The sequence below is a fragment of the Podarcis liolepis genome, assembly GCF_965112155.1.
Source record: "Podarcis liolepis genome assembly, chromosome: 1".
NCBI lineage: Eukaryota > Metazoa > Chordata > Lepidosauria > Squamata > Lacertidae > Podarcis > Podarcis liolepis.
Window position 1 is genome coordinate 42,959,649 of NC_139554.1, and position 22,399 is coordinate 42,982,047.

Consider the following 22,399-nt stretch of genomic DNA (forward strand, 5'->3'; position numbering starts at 1 on the left):
CTCCTCAGCAGTTCCCCTTCCCGGGTGTGGCCAGAACTACGATTCCCGTCATTCCTCGGACCTAGAAAGACTGGAGCTCCCAGGAGACACCGCGCAAGGGAAAGTGGGGGCGGGGAGGCCCCGTGGGCTCTTGGGAAATGTAGTTCTTCCCCTTCCTGTCTTGCCGGAGAAGATCTGTCCCGGGTGATGGGAGTGGGACTCTCGCCGCACCGCGCGTTTCTTGCACTATAGTGAGTATTACCGAGCCGGGCCAGTGGACGTTGCCATTAGTGAGGTTCTGCTCGTGGTTGTCTGGCTGGGAGGCGGAGGCGTCTTCTGCCTCGCTTCGCTTCCAGCCTCCTCGCCCTCCCGGCGCCCAGAGGCTGTGTCGTGTTGTGCAGCTGGGTGTTGGATTTCCAGATTTGGGACCGAGGTGTGTGACTGGCGGGTTGTTGTTTTGCTCTTCTATGGTAAAGCGGCCGTCGAGTTCCGCGCTGGTAGAGCATTTGCCTTCGACTGCTGGGTCGTGTGAATCGGCTGGATGACGCCCCGGGTCAGCCTAAGGTGGGTTGCTCCAGAGCTTTCTCCATCATCGTTTTCATTTCCCATTTTTTGCCTTTTTTATTTTAACGAGGGAGTGAGAGGAAGGGGGGGGAGAAGGCGGAGGAAGACAGAAGGAGAGATAACTAAAATGTGTGGGTTATTTAATACATACATACATACATGCATACATACATAAATGTTGGTGCCATGAATAAGGTGGGGGCTGGCATTCTTGGTCTTCAAAAAAGACTGAAATGTTTTGCTGTTGCGAAATGAGTACCAGGTGGGAAATCTCTCCGGATGTTCGCTTGTCCATGTGTCAGCCCAGCCGCATCTGCGTTTCACAGTAGTACATACAGTACAGTATTGCGGAAATAAGTGGATCTATAGCTGTTCTGTGGTCCTCTCTAAAAGCCTTGGAGTATGGCAGGAAAGTGTAACCTCTTCTTATTTTTAAAGGTTGCCTGTACGATGCTACCTTTAGGTGGTGGGTAATGTGCTAGCAGCCTGCAAAAGTGATGAGTCACTCCTCTTAAAAAATGTGCATTGCCAGCCACCTTTGTATGGTGCATTGTAGATGGTTGTGTTTGCCATCTGTGATTATGAGAATGGGAACTCATGAGGTGGGCCACCCATTACACACAGACTTTGATGGCACTGCTTTCATCTGAAACTGATAGTGCTGAAATCTAGAATTCTGCCGTCTAGAGGACCCAATGATTTTCTCCTTTAAATTTGGAGGGGTCACCAGGATGGTCACCTCAGAAAGGATATTTATAGAAGAAGTGTAGTGTCTGTTTTCCTTTCCTTTGATTTAGTGATTTAAGAACATTTCAGTGGCAACCATTGCTGTTAAGGTTAAGTAAGGACCAGATCCTCACATTTTCTTCAGACTGCATGAACCTCAGGTTCCATAGTATGGCATGTTTTCAGTGGTCCATTGCTAACATTCCATAACTGTACCGTCTCTCTTATTGTCTGGTCTCTCTCTGAAAGAGGAAGAAAGTTGAGGTAGCAGACAGAATAGAATCATGTGTCTCCATTTGTACATTTTTGAAGACTGAGTGTGCCACCTCACCTGACATGATGGATAGCAGATGTTATGGCTGTGCATCGAAGTTTACTGTCTTCAAGAAACAGGTATGGTTTTCTCCACTAATGGTCTTTGTTTTGAGAAAGGAGAGCTTGAAGAGTAGAACGTGGAATTATTATTCCAAAATGTTCCATTGGAACTCAGGCTTTCAATCGTTTGTGACAGGTGCACTTGCTCAAATTTTAGTTACCGTATTTTTTGCACCATAACACTCACTTTTTTCCTCCTAGAAAGTAAGGGGAAATGTCTGTGCGTGTTATGGAGGGAATGCCTACGGGTGGCATGCCTACGGATTTTCCTCCTCTAAAAACTACGTGCATGTTATGGTCGGGTGCGTGTTATAGAGCAAAAAATACGGTATTTTACTGATGTGTCAGTTGCTTAATTGTCTCCTGTCATTAATTTACTGGATGAGGTAGGTCTTAAGCAAATCACTTTCTTTTGTCCCAATTTTCTGTTTTGTACAGCTGTAAAGTGTATAGGTGCTAAGATAGGCAGAGGGGGCTCTCTTGCTAGTTCCTCCACCCTCAGAAGTTTGGGGTGTGGTGTGAAGGGGTGAAAATGTTATTTCTATGTTGGCTTTGCAAGGTAAGAATTAGGACTGATTAATACATTATGCTTTTTATACATCTTTTCAATACAGTATTGTATTGTTTTACTTTAATTTCATTGTTTAAATATATACAGTAATAAAATATTTTGTATACCACTTAGAGACTATTCTTGCATTAAACGGAATATAAATATATAAAATAAAACAAATATCCAATATCTGTAAGGGTGCAAAACTGTGTACAGTTACATGGGAGTAAGCGTGACTCTGGGAAATTTCTGAATGAGTAGGCATGCTCTGTGTAGTGTGCACTTAAAAATGTAAGGTGTGGGTGAAACAAGCTTACGTTTGGAATCTTGTATGTATAAAAAGAACATTCACCAAAGACCCAGGATTTTCTTTTGGCCATTGAGTTTGGTGGCAAAGGTCTGCAGCTACATAATGTGTGGAATGGCTGAAATTAAGATTGATATCTTCGAGTACAGATTTAGTAAACAAAGGTTCATTTAATGTGTTTTATGGGAAGTATTTATGTTATGCTATTTATTTATTTAGAAAAAGTATAAGCAAAAACAACAACCCAGGTTCAGTCATAAAGCATAATGTTTAGTCATAAAGCATAACTAAAATTTACAAACAGTTAAAAACAAATATGGACAAACCCATCATTAAAATAAAAGATAAAAGCAGGAAAACATTTAAAACAAATATCACTAAACCATGTGTCCGGTTTGAAATACTGAAATACTGTTAGCAAACGCTTTCTGCATTCACATAAATTCTTTTGCTTTCAAAAGGTAGAAAATGATCGAAGAAGGCTGTAATGTTTTGATGTGGAAGCATCCCCTTTGTGAACCCTTTCCAAGAAAGAGTCATTCAGACTTCTTGGAATCATTTGCAGCTGGGTGTTAAGAGCACTTCCTTCCTTTTCCTCTTCCCTTCCTCTCTCAGTGTGGATGCAAGAAATGCGGGCGAGCGTTTTGCTCAGGCTGCCTGGGATTCAGTGCTGTCGTCCCCCACTGTGGAAACACTCAGCAGAAGGTCTGCAAGCAATGCCATGGGGAATTAACAAGGTAAGAAACTAGAGCTGTGGTTCTGATTGAGGGGTTCTCGTGCTTTCCTTTTATGAAGGCAACACAGGACGTTTCCTGCAGGGACTTGCCACTCCAGCACTTCTACAGGCTAGGTGGTCATTCCCCACAACAATGAGGTCCATATACATACATACATACATACGTACGTACGTTCCAGCAATGCAAAAACCAGAAACTTCTACATCCCTCCCTGTCTCTCCATCTGTGCAAGCTAGCTGTATTATTCCAGTTGAGGGACATGTTCTATCCAGGCAAAAGCATTCATGGAGGAAATGGAGCATGGCCAGTGAGGGCTACGTTTTGTCCCTGAGGCTGAGGTTCCTCACCCTTGGAGTGGACTTAATGAAATCGCTGAGACTTGTTAGAAAACTGGCATGTCAGGCTGAAGTTTAGGCTGGGACCTTTCTCCTTCGCGTCTAGTTTCCTGTGTACTTTGATGGAAGATTGTTGCGGGGGGGGGTGCCTTCAGTCAGGCAATTCTTCAAATGCAAGCTAAAGAGGCACAATCAACAAACAGCCTTGCCATCTCCCCTCCTGCTTTTGAGGCACAGGGTGAAATAGATTGGTGTTATACCCAGGACTTCTCATAGGATCGAAAGCAAGGCAAGATGGGGTTCTGTCTGAGGGCATGTCCTGCCATGATTAAGAAGGGATTTATGTTCTAGAATAACATTTGTTGATAAACCAGAGAGAGGAGCTGAGGGAAGTTGGGGGGGGGAGGGGAGGGAGAAAAATAGGGGGGGATTAAGGATGACATGTTTTTTTGATAAAATGTTTTGTTGAAATTCCTAATAAAAAAATATTTAAAGAAAAAAAAAAGGGATTTATGTTCTGCCATTGTGACATTTCTCCTTTTGCTTTACAGCGGCTCACCTCAGTCAAATGCAGCTAAATGGTCTCCACCAGAGAACTATAAAAAGTGAGTTCTATCTAATCTAATCTATCTATCTATTATCTATTAAATTTGTATACTGCTGTTCCTCTGAAGATCACAGGATGTTCACAGCATAAAAAGACAAAGTGAGAACACAAAATACATAATAAAAACGAGAGCAAAAACAAACCAATAACCCCATCCCACAAATGCATTTAAAAGGATGCCAAAGACCTGGTTAAAGAGAAATGTTTTTGCCTGGTGCCTAAATATAGGTAATGAAGACGCCAGACGAGCCTCCCTGGGGAGAGCATTTGCAAGCAAGGAGCCACCACAGGAAAGACCTGTTTGTGTGTTGCTACCCTCTAGACATCTAGTGAGGGAGGCACATGAAGAAGGGCCTAAGATTATGACCACAGGGTCCACATTGGTTCATGTGAGGAGAGGCGGACCTTGAGGTGTCGCGGTCCTGAGCCATTTAAGACTTTTTAGGTTAAAAACAGCATTTTGAATTGGGCCCCAAAATTGTCAGCCAGTGCAGTTGGGTCAGGAATGGTGCAATATGCTCAAACCATCTTTCCCCAGTGGTCATCCAGCTGAAGTTTTTGAACCGTCTTCAGAGGCCTCGCTCTGCATTGCAGAAATCTAACCTAGAGGTTACTAGAGCATAGATGACTGAAGTTAGGCTATTCCTGTCCAGAAGGGGGAGCTGTGGAGCCAGAAATACCCCAAGCTATGTACCTGCTCCTTTAGAGGAAGTGTAACCCCATAAAAAGCAGGCAACCTCCCATCCATTTAGTTTATGGAAGAGCCCACTAACAGTGTCTTAGTGTTACCTGCATTGAGCTTCAGTTTATTGGCTTTCATCCAGTTTGTGACCAAGGCAAGACATTGGTCCAGCTCTTCCACTGCCACACCTGCCGCTGTGAATGAGAAGTAGACCTGTCATCAGGTCATCAGCATATTGCTGACAATGTACTGCAAAACTCCAGATAATCCTATTCAGTAGTTTCATGCAGATGTTAATTTATTATCATCAATAAAAGGTTTATACCGCCCTTCATCCACAAGTCCCGAGGCCGTTTACCACACAAAAATATAAGATATAAAACACCAAATACGTAATAAAAACAAGAACAAAAACAATCTAATGACTCCCCCCCCCCCCACAACACATTTAAACGGGTATCAGATGTTAATCAGCCAAAGGCCTTGAAGAGGAATGTTTTCACCTGGCGCCGGAAGGTGTATAATGAAGGCGCCAGCCAAACCTCCCTGGGGAGGGCATTCCACAAACAGGGAGACACTGTCCTTGTCTCTGTCCTGACAGATGTCATCATACAGGGCGACCAAAGCAATTTCTGTGCCAAAACCAAGCCTAAACCCCAAGTGAAATAGATAAAGAAAATCAGTTTCCCCCCAAGAGCACCTGGATCTGGTACGCAAATAACAATCTAGCTGGTTTTATTCCGTATCCTTGGTGTAAGTTGCAAACAAGGGTGTATACATGTGCTCATTTTACAGATCCAAGTCTTTGTTCTGAACTGTCACCATTAGCTCTAGGTAATAATAATCAGCCACCTGTAATGTTCTCGTTCCCTAGTTTGTGTCAGGATTCGAAGCCCTAATGTAAAGGGGGGGGGGGAGTCAAAATTGTTTCCTCAACCTCATCTAGCACTGCTTTGCTGTTGAAATGGTAGTTCTTGTTTCTTATTGGAGTAGCTGTGATTTCCACTCATATGATGCGAGAAGGCAGTTTTCCATAGTCGCTGCATAACCTTCATCTAAAATTACCCCTTGTTTAGGACCGATTCACTCATGCCTATGTACTTCTTGATTGCTCAGTACTTGATTGCTCAGTATTTCAGGACTCTGGCTGAACATGTGAATGGGCTTGGGAAACAGGACTGTGTTTTACTTGGTGGGGTGATTCCATCTGTAGTGTTTGTTTTGTGCATGCAAGTGGTCAGCTGATGCTCCAATGATCAAATGGTGTGGGTGGGTGTGAACAAACCCCTAGAGAAGCACATGGAATATGATTTTAAAATTATTATTTCCCCTTTAAAAAAACCAAAACCCTGCTGTAACTCCTCCTGGTTGCTCTTTCTGCAGGCGTGTAGCAGCCCTTGAAGCCAAGCAGAACCGGCCGCAGGGACTCCAGAAGGGTTTGTTGAAGTCCCAAAGCCAAGCAGGCTCCACATATCAAGGTCTATCAAAAGAGGATCGAGCTCTAGCAGAGAGACTGGAGAGGCTCAAGAAGGAAACTAAACCCAGTAAGCTGTGTACTTTTTTTGGAGTCATTTGCTCTCATCACCCCTGGAAAGCCTGCTTTAGACACAACATAAAACAGAACTTAAAAAATGAATTCCCAGCCTTGCAAATGGAGGGGAAGACTTGTCCTTAGCTTTAAAGCCAACATGTGCTTGCAGCAGTGTGGAAAAAAACAACAATGGCAAGGTTACCTTCACTGTTTATTTGCACAATAGATCTGCCACACACTGATCCAGTTTGCACATAATGCTACGCTAAACCATGGCTTAGTGTGAACACACTAGTTCCTGGAGAGGAAATTGTAGCCACTTTGCTCTTCCTCCGATCCTGCTGGAGTGCTGCAAACTAAGCCATGGTTTGTTGTACAAACCTGGCCTTGTGATTTGTTTTGCTTTGGACAAGCTGTAACCTGAGCTGTAACCTAGGTTTGCTCTTGGTTTGTCTTGAGCAAAAATAGAACTGACTTTTCAGGCAGTACTTATGGAATTGCGCAGTTAGTCGATATATTGCCATATGCTCTGGGTTTATGTGCATATACATCTTAGACGCTTCCTTTTGCAGGCCGTTGTGCTGCTGCTGGAAGCTGCTTTAGATACCTTCCAATTGAAGGTGCTGAAGGGAAGGCACTAGAGACTAACAATGGTCTGAATTCAGCTCGCATCTGTGTGATACTTAGGCAGGGCTGTGTATAATTAGTGTGTCCTGGGATTGCTACACAAGGCAAGCATCTGACATTTGGTAGGCATTATAAATATTCTTGTGGGCGGTTGAAAGGAACTTCTATTCATTGTTTAGTTTCTGGCGATTGAGGTCTCTGAAGCAGCATTGCTTGATATGTGAACAATGTCTGATGGAAACCTCAGACTGAATGGGAAGGCCCTCCAGTGGTCAGCAGGTGGAGCTTCTGTGTCCTGAATAGCTCTTTGTCCTGCCTGCAGAGATAGCACACAATGCATCAATTGTTGTCTGTTACTTAAGCTTTATTCAAACAGCAGGATTTGGGGTTTGCAGGGCACTGAATGTGCACAGGCTAGAGAATGATGCGGTGGGGGCGGAGAAGGGAAATGTTTTATTCCAGTATCACAGGTGGGTCTCAGTATCCTCTGGGTCTAGTCAATATGATGGCTGGAGCAGGGGTGGGGGTGGGGAAATACTTGCCTATCTGTTTTAATGCAAGGCACGAAAGTTACAAAAGCCTCTTGGGCTCTCTTGGTAAAACAAGATTGTTCTTAATTGAACAGAGTCCATTCCATCTCAGGCTGAGATAGAGTCTAGGCTGGCAGCACTGAAAGATGACCCTGCAAGACCCATTCCATCAGCCCAGGAAATGGAAAACCGGCTGGCAGCCTTGCAGGGCAGAACAATCCCCTCTCCAGCTCCAAAACCAGTAAGATTTCCTTATCTCTCTCTCTCTCTATATATATATATCTATATATATACACACACACAGTGGTACCTTGGTTTAAGAACAGCTTAGTTTATGAACAACTTGGATTAAGAATGCTGCAAACCCCGAAGTAGGTGTTTTGGTTTGTGAACTTTGCCTTGAAAGCAGAACATGTTTTGCTTCCTGTTGAGTGTGTTCCATTTGTAAATTTGAGTCCCATGCTATGGGAAAGCATGCCTTGGTTTAAGAACGCTTTGGTTTAAGAATGGACTTCTGGAACGGATAAAGTTCGTAAACCAAGGTACCACTATATATAATTTCCAAGGGATAAGGAACTGGTGGCCCTCAAGATGTTATTGAACTACAGTTTCCATCAGCCCAAGACAGCATGGTAGTGAATAGGGATGCTGGGAATTGTAGGGCCGCAGGTTCCATTCTTTTCCAGATTCTGTTTCTAGCTGCCACATGAATATTGTCAAGGGACATGGGTGTGCTGGTCCAGGGGGGAGGTTACCGTGGGGCGAGGTCCAGGACCTGAGTTGAGGGTCAGCAGACAGTCCTCCACGGGCGAAGCGGGGTCCACAGCGAGAAACCGGGCAAGGACAGGAACTCTGGGGGAACAGGACTGGATGCTGGCCGAAACTGCTCTTCAATGACGTTGTTCCCGCAACCTGGGACCGGGCTGACTGGCCTTTATCTTCTCTGCGGCCAGGGGCGGTCCCGGCCCCCAGGAGACCCGCCTCTCCTGGCCTTAAGACGAGCACTCCTCCTGAGAGAACCCAGTTCCCTTCGCCTCTCTGCCCTGAGCCTCTGCAGTTCAGGAGAGGCTGAAGGGTTACTGGACCCAGGGGGAGACTCACCTGTAGGCACTGAGTCCTCAACCACCTCCGGAGCCAGAATGGATTCATCTGGTGCCTGCTCCTGAGGATCCGGCACAGGTGCAGGTGCTTCAGAATCAAGGCCCTGCCCCAGTTCAGCCTCTGAATCGGATTCCCAGGCCATCCCAATGGGTGGCTCTGTGGTCTAACACCAACCTAATGTAATAACTATGAGATAGGCTATGTGGATAAATTAATTTGGCCAAGCCTACTGGTCTAAACCACTGAGCCTCTTGGTCGGCAGTTTGAATCCGCACGACGGGGTGAGCTGCCATTGCTCTGTCCCAGCTCCTAGCAGTTTGAAAGCACACCAGTGCAAGTAGATAAATAGGTACCACTGCGGCGGAAGGTAAACAGTGTTTCCATGCACTCTGGTTTCTGCCACAGTGTTCTGTTGTGCCAGAAGCGGTTTACTCACGCTGGCCACATGGCCCAGAAAGCTGTCTGTGGACAAACACCAGCTCCCTCGGCCTGAAAGCGAGATGCGCGCCGTAACCCTATAATCGCCTTTGACTAGACTTAACTATCCAGGGTCCTATACCATTTTACCTATTATCATTCTCTTACTAATAGGGTTTTGAAGTTTTATGAAGTACAGAATCCACCAGAGACATTCTGGTACATACTAGTGTTTCAAGTTCTCAGCTGTGTTCTAAGGCTGAGAGAGAGCAGGTGTTGGTTTTCCCTGTGCTATCTCTGTCCAAGGCCGTTTGCCTCAGAGACAGGCTATATCTGTTGTCTGGCCCCCTGAAAATAAGATTGGGTATATTAGGTTGGTGTGAAAGAATAGAAATGTCCCTGGGCCCCTTGAGACATTTGGGAAGTTGTTGTGGCTGGGCCCCTTGTTCTTTCTTTTAGTTTTGAACCTCTGGACTCCTTCCATTGACTGTATAACTTAGGTTTTCTCAAAGGGGTTGATGGGACTGTGCAGGGGTGAATAAAGATCTGGGGGTCCAAAAGGGCCTGGGGTGGAAAAGGAATTTATAAGGTACAATGTGAAAAATAAATTTAATTACAAACTATTGAGCAAGGGCATGTTCAGAGAGCCAATGAATGCCCTTGCCATTGAGGAACCTCTGTATTTAACAAGATGATTTCACATTGCAACAGGATTCTCAGACCATGCTCTTCTGTTCTTTTGCAAAAAAAAAAAAGTATGTAAGTGCAGAGGTTTCACTTGTAAAATATTATTTTTTTACAGTGTTAAAAGACTAATGATAACACTTTTTAACCAAATATATAAAAGCAAGCTGCCTTTGGGAAACTTCAGTGAGTCTTTAAAAAGCCCCACTTTTCTTCAGGGCTCTGCTTAGCTGCTTCCCAAGGCCACCCCTTTATTTCCATTGCATTCCTAAGAATTTCTGAACTCATCCAGTGGTCAGTGAACTTGAAAGTTTGGGAATTCCGATGTAACTTGTGCAATCCCTTTCTGTTTTTCTTTCTCTTGTTAGGTACACGAGGCCCCTAATGCCAGGACGCAAACCGAGCAGTCAGATGACCTGCTGAAGCAGATGTCTGAGGAAGTTGCCATTGATGAGAGCGGTGGCTCAGGAGTTACGCCACAAGGTCCTTGTCTTGTTTTAAATCTACTCAGTCCCACCTCACCCCCCAAAGTTGATTTAAAATGGAGGAACAAGCAGGTACACCTCAAGACCTCAAAGGGCACCACTGCTCTAGATCAGTATATCCATTACAGTATATTCACTCCCTCAAGCACATCACCCAACATTTACTCCTTGCTGCAGGCCCTTGTTAAATAATGTACGGTATATAAATGAAAACAAGGTTCTTTGAATTGTTTCCATATACAGTGGTACCTCAGGTTACATACGCTTCAGGTTATAGACTCCGCTAACCCAGAAATAGTACCTCAGGTTAAGAACTTTGTTTCAGGATGAGAACAGAAATCGTGGGGTGGCAGCGCGGTGGCAGCGGGAGGCCCCATTAGCTAAAGTGGTGCTTCAGGTTAAGAACAGTTTCAGTTTAAGAACGGACCTCCTGAACGAATTAAGAACTTAACCCGAGGTACCACTGTATACATCTTTGTTTGCTATGATCTCTTTAGTTATAGTTCGAGAGCAGTATGAGTACTTTGATCAGAGTCATGGTGTGCAGTGTCATTCTTTGGTCGACATATTTTTATTCATTTTTACAGTGGTATCTTGGCGCTCGAACTTAATCCATTCCAGGAGTCCATTCGACTTCCGAAACTGTTTGGAAACCAAGGCACGGCTTCCGATTGGCTGCAGGAGCTTCCTGCACTTAAGCAGAAGCTGCATTGGACGTTCGGCTTCTGAAAAACATTTGCAAATCGGAACACCTCTGGGGTCGTGGTGTTCAGGAGCCGATTTGTTCAGAAACTAAGCCGTTTGGGAACCAAGGTTCCACTGTATTTATTTCAAAAAAAATTATAAGCTACTCATTATAAAATATCAAGAGTGGGGTACAGAAAACCAAAAATAAACATAAAATATGCAGTAGCAATAATAGTTAAAATTTCAGTACAAGACCAGGAGATGATCAGTGGACAATAATAAAACAAAACTTAAATATGCCCCTGAAAGAGACCACTCCTGATTCAGATGTTATAGAGCAAGAAAGCTGAGTATCTTCAGCTTACTGAAAGCATTGTGTTGCAGATCTCCTAATGACTACTCCCAATGGCTTCATTTAGGCATTAAATAGGATTGGGGAGAAAATAGTGCCCTAACAGCATAACTGTTAGGGGACCAAGTTTGCTTTCCGAAATTGACCTAGTTGATAGTGCAGAAGTGCGCCTCTAACCCTCAGAGGAAATCCTGGAGGATATCACAGTCAATAGCATCAAACCCCTCTTTCATAAATAACTCCTACAAAGATGCATCTCTTCCCCCCCCCTCCAAATTTAAAAGTATACAGGGAGGTCTTACTTTTTATCATACCCACCAGAAATTTGACTCCCCTCCTCCTATGTATATAGCAGGTGTGGGGACCCTCAATCCCAGGGGCTGAATGTGGCCCTCCAGCCTTCTCTATCCGGCCCCCAGGACTCTCATGGAGCAGGAAGGGCCAGCATGTTGGGTTGGTGCTCTTGAGCTGCCTCTCTGACACCAGTGTCCTCTGCAGAATGGTGGCAGCAGGGATAGGGTTCTAGCAGGCACACACTAGTGGGAATGCAGGATTGACTCCCCTGGTGCATCCACACAACTGTGATGTCACCCTGCTCAACCCCCAGACCGACCTAGAAAGCAGCAGTGACACTACTGTCCAGAGGGCGCCATGCTGCCTGCTCCTATTCTTCAGTGTTGTTGTTCTTCCTGTCCTTAAACTGTGATGATGTCTTCTACTTGTCTGGAAGGGAGAGTAGGTGGGAGGTGCAGAAACCTCTGGTTTTTGTGGGGCTAGAATGTGCCTGCTGCGCAAAGGTGAAAGTCACATCGATTGTTCGGCCCATGTCTGCCTCTGGCCCAACCCTCTGCTGGCATTTGGACCATGGGAGGTTCCCTGAGAGCAGACCTCCCTAGGCGAGTCCTAGGCTGAAGGCAAACCTAACATTTAAAGAGAAATGGTAGCGGGTTATTTGCTGTTAATTTTCACTAGGTGGGGAGAATAATTATTCACGCCCTGCAATGTGAACCTGGCCTGGCAATTTGCAGAACAGATTCACATACCAGAAATTCAAAATCTGCATCATCTTCCAGCCTCACCCCACCCTCTCTTTGTGCTTCAGGAGGGCTTTTCCTCTTTTATGGTTTTGGTTTTTTTGTTATTATTTTTTAAAAGTGCCACATGTAAATTTACACTTATTTTACTTAGCAATTGCAAATGTACGAATAAATAGAAAGGTGATGGAAGATCCTTGCTTTTCAGGCTTTAGAGGCTCTCATGAGATCTTGTAGGGCCTTGCAAGATCTCAAGCAGCTGGGGGAGTTCCAGCGGTTGTTTTGACTTTGCATGATTTGGCCTTTGCACATGAACCCCCAGAATGTAACCCAAGTCAAGATCGACCAGTGTTACTAATTAATCAAAAGCATTTTGAAAAATTAGTGCAAAACTATTCTGGGAGGGAGCAGAGCTTTTTTGATGTTGCAGGTGCCAGCCAACCGCACTATCCACAGCTGGGTCCTGCTGCAAACTAGCAGAACTATTCCACTGCATCAGGCCACAGTTTTCCTGGGCACAGAAACTTACCATGAAAATTCGCTTTGAACATCACACACTACTGGCATGAAAGTATATCCTTCAGTGTTATATCTCCATTTAGCTGCATTTCCAGGAAGATCAGCCCCATCATATCAGGCCTTCTAAAGCCCCCAAAGGCTTTAATCGTTTTCCGTCATGTTCTCGTAAACAGAATTGCATGGGGTTGTTGAATCTGCAATACCCTTCTAGCTTCAATGATTTATGGGGTCTTAGTTATTTTATTGGGATTGATGCAGCAGTGCCCAGTGGGACAATGCTGTATTGTTGACCTGGCTTCTTGATGCCACACATCGCGACTGACTACTGAGAGGGAAGGCAAGGCGGCAGAGAGCTTACTGCAGGGTAGGCACAGCAGCAGGAGTATCGTGTTGGCTCCAGCGCTTTGCCTGCAGTACACCAAACTCCCTGCCGCCTTGCTCCTCCCCATCCCCCAGCTTGGTAACGCATCAGTGGTGCTTGACACTGGGAATGCAGCCTCACCGGCTGCTACCGATTAGATGGAGGAATGGGGTGGCGCTGTGGTCTAAACCACTGAGCCTCTTGGGCCTGCTGGTCAGAATGTCAGCAGTTCGAATCCGCACGACGGAGTGAGCTCCCATTGCTCTGTCCCATCTCCTGCCAACCTAGCAGTTCGATAACATGCCAGTGCAAGTAGATAAATAAGTACTGCTGCAGTGGGAAGGTAAACGGCATTTCCATGCGGTTTTGTTTCCATCACACCAGAAGTTCCTTTACACCAGAAGCGGTTTAGTCATGCTGGCCACATGCCCCAGAAAGCTGTCTGTGGACAAATGCTGGCTCCCTCAGCCTGAAAGCAAGATGAGTGCCGCAACCCCATAGTCGCCTTTGACTGGACTTAACCGTCTAGGGGTCCTTTACCTTTGCCTTTACCGATTGGATGTGTTTTATTTGCTGGCTGCTGGTTCTTATTTGTTCTTGCTGTAAGCACAATCCTTTTCATGGGGCGATAGACATTGCAGACTGAAATAGCATTGTTTTTATGGTGATGTGGGAGCCAGATAATAGATGTTCTGTCTGCCGCATTTGGTCTGGGAGGTTTGTGCTGCGTGCATCATTTAAGGTTGCAGTCATCATGCAATGGTCATATATTTCTGAATTAACCCTAAGTCTCTGCTTTTCCAGAAGTTAGGACCCAAACTTTAAATGACTTAAATCGAGCCGACAGCATTGGCGGCATTGATGATATGGATCCCAAACAGTTGGAGGAGGAGAAGAATAGATTGCTGGCATCGGCGGCGACTGAGCTGAGGGAAGACAACACCAGGCAGGAGAAGATTCTAGAAGTAGCCAAGCGACTGGCCGCACTAAAAGGCCAAGATCCTGAGAAAGGTGTGTAATGGGATATTAAAGGAAGCAGAAAAACAGGCACTCTGTTTCCTTAAGAGGAGTCGTTCTCAACAGGAGGAGACAGTGCCAGTGCTCTTGGGTCCTGCCTGCAGGCTTCTCCGTGGAATACAGTCAAATTTCGGTTGTCAAATGTAATCCGTTCCGAAAGACCGTTTGACTTCAGAAACGTTTGACAACCGAGGCTTAGCTTCTGATTGGTTGCAAGAGCTTTCACTCAAGCGGAAGCCATGTCGGATGTTTAATTTATGAAAAATGTTTGAAAACCGGAACATTTACTTCTAGGTTTTCAGCATTCAGGAGCCAAAACGTTCAAAAACGGAGCTGTTCAAGAACCGAGGTTTGACTGTATTTGGTTGGCCACTGTTAGAACAGGATGTGGCCTAGATGAGCCCCTGGCCTGAACCAGCAGACCCTTCTTACGTCCTTACATTTTCTTTGTTGGCTAGTGGGAATATGCCTGACAAACAATTGTCGAAAAATATGACTGTTTCCTAGTGCTGTGATTCTGGTTTTTTAAGGAACAAGTAATTGGTATCGGTGGATAGCTCGAAGCTAACTTGTAACAGAAACCCTTAGTTTCTTTCACAAGCGAAACTGTTTGAACAAAGCCTGATTTGCGTATAGACAGGCCTGTAGCAAAATTCAGTACTTACTGTAGCTGTGTTTTCTCCAGCCTTGGGCATTTGCCAGGGGCCTGGTCTTCTCTCATATTTCTTCACCCCTGGGTGCCTAGCATTGCTCAGGAATTTGAAGAAACAAAAATATCAGTGCCATTTTGAAAGGTTTGGTCTTCCATTTTCCCCAAACCATAGATTAAAAACCTGCTCCTTGATCTCAGGAACCCGCATTCAAAATGTGATTTATGATACCTTAAGAGGTGTCCAGATGTGTATCAAACAGACAAATACCTTTGCAGAACATTATTATAATATAATAAAATAAAATATACATACTATTCCTTCAAGTAATCCCAAGTGTTAGAAAATATTGCAGCCTGTGCAACTGGGTCAGCTGCACAGTAGCTTCATGCTCCCTCTGTAATCAATAACTGCATTCTCACATTGACTGCTAGGGTTCCCAACTAACTGAAGGAAAGACAATACCTTGGCCTAATCTTTTGCCTTTGATATAACCTTGATATGCAAGAGTGAGTGTGTGGAACTTTTCCACCTAAAAAGTATCCGCTGCTAATCCTGCAAACAAAGCTGCTGTCAAAGTGACCTCTCATCCATTAGCAGCTCCATTTGCCATAGCTAGAGTTAGCCTTGCCTACACTGATGATGGGAGAAGGAGGATCCTGGATGTCTTTAGAAATCCTACTGACTAGAACCAAAAGTAACATGTTTCTCCTGGGACTCTACCATAAAGAATGATCAGCCTAGAGAGCCTGGGCTGAACAAGAAGGAAGGACTGGCTGCTAGAGAAACAAGGCCACAAAAGGAAGAGGGCGGATTGCTAGCTTCCTTGAGCCCAAAGGCAGCAAAATAATAATAATAATAATAATAATAATAATAATAATAATAATAATAATAATAATAATAATAATAATAATTTATTTGTACCCCGCCCATCTGGCTGGGTTTCCCCAGCCACTCTGGGCAGCTTCCAACAAAGATTAAAAATACATTAAAATGTCACACACTGAAAACTTCCCTCAACAGGGCTGCCTTCAGATGTCTTCTGAATGTCAAGTAGTTGTTTATCGCTTTGACATCTGATGGGAGGGTGTTCCACAGGGCGGGTGGCACTACCAAGAAGGCCCTCTGCCTGGTTCCCTGTAGCTTCGCTTCTCGCAGTGAGGGAACTGCCAGAAGGCCCTCGGCACTGGATCTCAGCGTCCGGGCAGAACAATGGGGGTGGAGACGCTCCTTCAGGTATACTGTGCCATCTGATGATGGAATGGAAGTGACCAGGGAACAGCCTTTATTCTTCTAAGAATACACCCGTCAGGGGTGTATTAGTGGTACATGCTATCACGTGGTCCTTTATTCTCTCTCCAGCTTTACAGGGACTAGAAATACACTAAAGAATGCGACCCAAAATAAAAACCCATCTTCCCATAAGAAGGGCAAATCTGCAAAGGAGGGCAAGAAACATAAGATGATGATGGGCCGTCTTGATGAATTGCATCTTTAGCTTCTCAGTTTCCTCTTCTTTCTCTTGCAGTGACTTTGGATGACTACAGATTCCCCAATAGTGATGAAGAAATAGAAGAAGAAGAAGCCATTCAGAGAGTTTTGAAACAGGTCCATAGTAACTGGAATTGAGTTTTGCATTTGTTAAGCCTCTTGTTTTTGCCTTGCTGCAAAGACAAGATTTCTGCTATGCCCAGCTTATCTTTGCTGTAAATCCATCCTCAGAGTGTGCTCCTAATGGTTTTCCCAAATTACCGTATTTTTCGCTCTATAACACGCACCTGACCATAACGCGCACGTAGTTTTTAGAGGAGGAAAATCCGTAGGCATGCCACCCGTAGGCATTCCCTCCATAACACGCACAGACATTTCCCCTTACTTTTTAGGAGGAAAAAAGTGAGTGTTATGGTGCAAAAAATACGGTAGTCAATAAGCCTTTCACTCGATTAAAGAAATCGTGTAATGCAGTTCCTGTGCGCGTCAGCTTAGAGTTAAAATGAAACTTACTCCCATTAAAATATGTGTACAACAGCCACTGTAGTCAATTAACTGTAGGAGTTGTGTAGTACAATTTTATTTATCTGTAAACTCATTTATAGGTTGCCTTTTGGGGTATAGCCCATCCAAGGCAGCTTACAGCATCATAAAAAGCAATACCATCTAAAACTCACAATGGCAGCAGTTCAGCAATTGGATGCATGTTTAAGCATTCTGTAATCAGTGGGCTCTTCCTGCAGGCTCACAATATCAGAGAAACAAGGGGAGGGAAATAGGAAGTACGTAGTAAGATGAACAAATATTTGCTATTCAGTGAAAGCAATGAAAGAATGAGGAAACGAAGATAGATGTAAGAAAAATAATAAAAATCAAAGCTGTCATGCTTGAGACTTTTGAAAAGGGTTTTGAGAGGCAGAAAGACAAGCCATGCAAATATCTGAAGGGAAGAGCATCCATATTATTGATTTTGTTACATAATTTCTAGCCAGAGGAGCTACCCACAACAACCTGTGAGGTAGGTTAGAGATATTAATTAGCTGAGTAGGAATTTGAACCCAGGTGCTCACTGAGTATTTAATGACTAGATTTTTGGTCATAAATGCCCTTTGTAAAGCTGCTTTCTTTCCTGCCCAATAGTTAATCTGGTGGCTGCATGTTTGTTTACTAAACCAAAGATTAAGGAAGTAGTAGAAGAAAGACGCTTCTGAGAGGAAGGTTTGTGTGAAGAAAAGTCTTTTGTTTCATCTGCTGTTGTTTCTGCCATCAGCTTACTGAGGAGGCGGCTCTGGATGAAGCAAGCGGCTTCAATATTTCTCCAGATCGATCCACCCAACCAGCGACCGCCCAACAGAAACCAGCCAGGAAACCCGAGCAAGTAAGCAGCCAATTCAATCCTATGTGCAGTGCTTTTTTTTGTAAAAAAATGTTTAGGGGTACTCTCATTTTTTGTCAAGAAAATCACCATTTTGTAGTTCAAATCGAGAAAAATAAATACAGTAAATGGACAAAAATACATGTTTAGGGGCAGTGCTTTTTTTCTAAAAAAATGTTTAGGGGTACTCTCATTTTTTGTCAAGAAAATCACCATTTTGTAGTTCAAATCGAGAAAAATAAATACAGTAAATGGACAAAAATACATGTTTAGGGGCAGTGCTTTTTTTCTAAAAAAATGTTTAGGGGTACTCTCATTTTTTGTCAAGAAAATCACCATTTTGTAGTTCAAATCGAGAAAAATAAATACAGTAAATGGACAAAAATACATGTTTAGGGGCAGTGCTTTTTTTCTAAAAAAATGTTTAGGGGTACTCTCATTTTTTGTCAAGAAAATCACCATTTTGTAGTTCAAATCGAGAAAAATAAATACAGTAAATGGACAAAAATACATGTTTAGGGGCAGTGCTTTTTTTCTTAAAAAATGTTTAGGGGAGCTCTCATTTTGACTCAAGAAAATCAGTGTTTTATAGTTCAAATCAGGAAAAATAAATACAGTAAATGGACAAAAGTACAAAGATTCACAAAATGTTTAGGGGTATGTGTACCCCCAGAAAAAAGCACTGCTCAGTGCAGTGTCAGGCTGATCCCAGCAAGGCCCTTTTTAGTTTAGGTGGCATCCCATCGTGCTAAATAGCACCTAAACAGAGACAACAACAAAATGCCCATGGGCCGAATGGTCAAGCTGAGAAGCAAAAGACAAAATGACTCCTCGAAGGCCAGCTAATTCTGAGCCACACTCTGTGTCCTAGTTCTGTGTTATGGCAAACAATTCAAAGCCCTCCAGCTGTAGGCAAAATTGATAGGTGTCCTCTTCTAGAACAATAGGTTTTGATGTCTATGTGAGCAAGAAGAGATGCCCGAAGTTGTGTGTGCACTTTAAAGTAAATAGCAATCAAGCGTGACTGGTGCTGATGTGGGAAATAACAAACAGTTCTTCCACATGCTTCCTCTGTGACTTTACAAAACTCACGTCAAGGCCTCATCGCTTCAGATGGGCCCTTCCTGTACCAAGCAAAAGCGGTTGTTCCTTTATTGCTTGGGCTGTTCTGCATTGTCTTCAGGTGCCCAATATTGTGCAGGGTTAGAAGTGTATTCTAGGGCCTGCAGCAGAGTTCTTTTATTTTATGAGTTTCTTGTCCTTGTGGCTGTAAGATATTAATACTTGGCATTTATGCAGACATTTCAGGTGTCTCAAACACTTCATGTATATTCCCAGTATTTTCCTTAAAACAGCCCTGTAACATGGGGTAACACCATGAGCATCGTATTGCACATGGTGGTGAGGAGGAGGGAATGTAGGCCTAGAATGAAAGAAGGACTGTCTCAAGTAAGATGAGGCCTGAAGCAGGAAATTGATGGTTCATATTAATAACACAGTGGTTATCTCAAATCTCCCAAAAAAGAATGTGTATATATGTAGGTGTGTGCATAGCATATATTTAAAATGCTGTGATCTTCAGGGAACAGAGTCCTGCGCCCTGTCTAGTTCAGTTTCTTACCTGCTGGCCTCCAGTCTTAGGACCTTGGTGGTCATGCAGTCCATGGCTGAGTATGGGTTCTGCGATTCAGGAAACAACTACAGCATCCCTTCTATGTGCTCTGACTGCCAATCACATCTTTCCTCTTACACTCATGTGGCTTCCTGACCTCCCCAAAAACAAATAACGCATAGGCAAGGTGTGTGTTTGTTTTTAATTTAAAAAAACTGGAATTTTAAAAAAATTGAAATGAGAACATTACATGATATAAGTAGAAATATTGCACTGATTTAGATAAGTGGGTTTGGGTTTGTAATTGGTGCAAAGTTGTAGTGGGAGGAATTTTGCAGAATGCAAACAGTGAAGGCAATGTCACGCAGCTCCCCATTCACACCAGAAGGTACTCTTGGAGTTTCTGTTGCAACATCTATGCATATTACCCTTTCCCTTTAGGGAAAAGCTCCAGCGGTTGCTAAACCTCTCGTCTTACCGGACAGTGATGAGGAAGAGCTGCCCTGGTGCTGCATCTGCAACGAGGATGCTGCCCTGCGCTGCCACGCCTGTGATGACGACCTCTACTGCCAGCGATGCTTCCGGTAATGGCAAGAACCTCGGGGCGGAGGGTGGAAATCCCAGCATTCCATGCAGCTTGTGCAGCGTGATCATGTGCTGCATGTTTTTTTAGAGTGTGCAGGAAGAACTGTGTGCCAAAAAGGCTGAAACAAAGCACCTGAGTTGCAAGGGCCCCACGGCAGAAAGTAGTTAGCACTTAACATGCAATCCCCATGACTTGGGCCTAAGGGGAGGGGACTGTCCCACTTCCTATATCCTGCTGCAACTTCCTGCTCTCCCTAAAAAGCATGGAGGAATCATCTGGGACAGGAGTTGAGGACTGTTTTCAGAGAGGGAAATTGGTGGAAAATCTACGCTTGCCTCAGCAGCAGTGCCTCCTGCAACGACCACACAACTGGTGTTGGGCCTAAAGGCAGCTTTTCTCAGGCCCAGACCATGACCACATTCACACTGTCTATTTAAAACACTATGTTGCCACTTTAAACATGGCTTACCCCAGAGAAGCTGTAGTTTGCGAAGGGTGCTGAGAGTTGTTAAGAGACCCCGCTGTTCCCTCACAGAGATACAATTCCTACAGTTCCTTGGGAAGAGGGATTGATGGGTAAACCACTTGGAACCGTAGCTCCATGAGGGAAACAGGGGTCTCCTAACAACTCTCAGCACTACAGGATTTCTTTGAGTGGGGAGCCATGGCTGTCTAAAGTGGTCGCATGAGTTTGTGTATATTGCCTTTTCTTAAATAGTTACAGGCTTGGGGGAAGCCTGGTTCTTACTGCAAAAGCAGAGCCTGGGGAGAAGTTCTCTTCATAGTCACATCCCACAGCTGGAATGGAGATCAAGCCCTCTGTGCTGCTGAGAGCCTTAGATAAAAAGTCCTCATTGGTATCAGTGGGAACTTATTTTTCTAGCTGCATTTGGGGAAGGGAAGGAATCTCCATTCCAATCAAAGTGAGAGAGTGAAGAGAGAAGCTTCCCCTCTCTATGAGCTGCATTTACATTAAGAACCGGGAACTCTCATGCCTGCAATTATTTAAGGGGAAATAGGTAGCTCTATGCTGCGTACCTAAGTGAACATGTAGTTTGTCCCAAAGTTCAAGTCCATCACTTGGCTTATTATATACCCCACTGGCTCTCTGCAGTTCTCTTCTTGTAGGGCAGGGAGGGAGAAATTTGTCATTCAGACTATGGTGCCGAAACTTAAAACACTCCACAGTGTGTGAGCACCTACATAAAATAGAGTAATTTATTTGCACGTGATGACAGTGATGTGTACCCACATAGTTCTATTCCCTTCCATTGAGCTTGTGCAAGATGATCCTGTCAGTGGATTGGGCCCTTCTCTGCTCCTTTCTGTGGCTCACAATCCTACAGATTGCCACTGTAGTGCAGCTTCAGAGTTGGATCTGAAGGAACAGCTGGAGGCCTCCTGTTTGCCAGCCGTGCCCAGGAACCTAAATTTTCATACTAGTAATTCATAGACTTCTGACTATGCCTGTAAAACCTTGTGCCTCAGATCACTGGAGGGCTTGTGATCTCCTCTTACCTCCATGAATGAGTGAGAGTCGCCATCACTTCTGCAGGATATTCTGGTTGGCATGACAGTAGACTCTTAGTACACACTGCCTGCACTTCCTGTTTTGGTTTTCAGGGAAAGCCATGATGAATTTGATCGGAGGGAGCACCGAACGTCGAGCTATTGTCGTCCTCGAAAGCAAAAATGAGCCTATGGAGCGTGAGAAGAAAAGGGGAGGAAGGTGAAATGGAAGGGGATAAAAGAGAAGATGTCCACAAAGGTTTGCTATTTCAGCAAAAGCTGGCAGACTCTGAAAGGCAGCTCTGTGTCACTGAGAAGCTTGGAGGGCAAATGGTTGTGCCTGGCAAAATCAAGGCAGCCACTGTGGAGCTCGTAGTACGCTGAAGGTGGTTTGCCATGTGAGTAAGCTGTTAATTCAGTGAGAATGAAGACTGGCATGCTTGAAAAGGTGGGTTATTTTGCAGAGATTTGCCATTGACCTGGATGAGATGTTCATAGGAAATATTGCAAAGATAATAAATTATATGAAGAGAAGTTTGTGGTGATTTTTCTCCCCCCCCCCCCCGCAGATGTCTACTGTTGCATTCTACAATCTGAGAACTCATCTCAAGGTCTCTTAAAACTACACCGTCCTTAATGCAAGCAGTAGTGTTGCCTCAACTGCAAAGTTCTTCACAAAAAATGGAACCAGTTTTATAGTAAATTCCAAGTAGGCTTGGATCATAACCAAGGCCTTTCCTCTGAAATCAGAAAAAACATTCAATTCCTATATTTCCATTCTCTTTGGTCAGTTTTCCCCCTTACAAAAGGAACTAGATTTAGGTTTCATATGTCTTGTTTTTAATTACTAAATTTTCAGAATAGCATCCTTTCTGTTCTCGCTTCACAATAGCGAATTCCAAAACCATTAGGAGGTGAATGCTTTTAGTAAGTCAACCTGAGTGTGCTAAACGGACATGTATTGGC

The 22,399-nt window shown here is 44.2% G+C and overlaps 1 protein-coding gene and 1 long non-coding RNA gene across 7 annotated transcripts; one reads left to right on the forward strand and one right to left on the reverse strand.

Annotated features, from left to right (window-relative positions):
• Positions 1-112: 112 nt before the first annotated feature.
• On the forward strand, positions 113-21,967 carry ZFYVE19 (zinc finger FYVE-type containing 19). Of its 6 annotated transcripts, none has more exons than XM_083509285.1 (12): positions 113-543; positions 1,519-1,662; positions 3,120-3,241; positions 4,128-4,181; positions 6,249-6,409; positions 7,649-7,794; positions 10,124-10,238; positions 13,998-14,204; positions 16,389-16,468; positions 17,622-17,729; positions 19,780-19,922; positions 21,548-21,967. In XM_083509285.1, the coding sequence occupies exons 2-12, from the start codon at positions 1,606-1,608 to the stop codon at positions 21,618-21,620; spliced, it is 1,266 nt and encodes a 421-aa protein (XP_083365411.1). In that variant the 5' UTR covers positions 113-543; positions 1,519-1,605; the 3' UTR covers positions 21,621-21,967. The 6 variants fall into 6 exon arrangements, with proteins under 6 accessions (XP_083365411.1, XP_083365409.1, XP_083365413.1 ...); XM_083509283.1 differs by having other exon boundaries at positions 114-230; XM_083509287.1 differs by having other exon boundaries at positions 114-230; positions 14,001-14,204.
• On the reverse strand, positions 1,320-13,990 carry LOC310710567. Its single transcript, XR_014528129.1, has 3 exons — positions 11,598-13,990; positions 4,973-5,053; positions 1,320-1,511 (listed from the first exon to the last, which is right to left on the reverse strand). It is a non-coding gene; the product is annotated as an uncharacterized lncRNA (long non-coding RNA).
• Positions 21,968-22,399: the final 432 nt, after the last annotated feature.

Coding starts and splice junctions, on each gene's coding strand:
- ZFYVE19 (XM_083509285.1), top strand. CDS start 1,606: ATGATGGATAGCAGATGTTATGGCTGTGCATCGAAGTTTACTGTCTTC. Junction 6,410..7,648: donor CAAGAAGGAAACTAAACCCA/GTAAGCTGTGTA, acceptor TTAATTGAACAG/AGTCCATTCCATCTCAGGCT. Junction 16,469..17,621: donor TTCAGAGAGTTTTGAAACAG/GTCCATAGTAAC, acceptor TTCTGCCATCAG/CTTACTGAGGAGGCGGCTCT.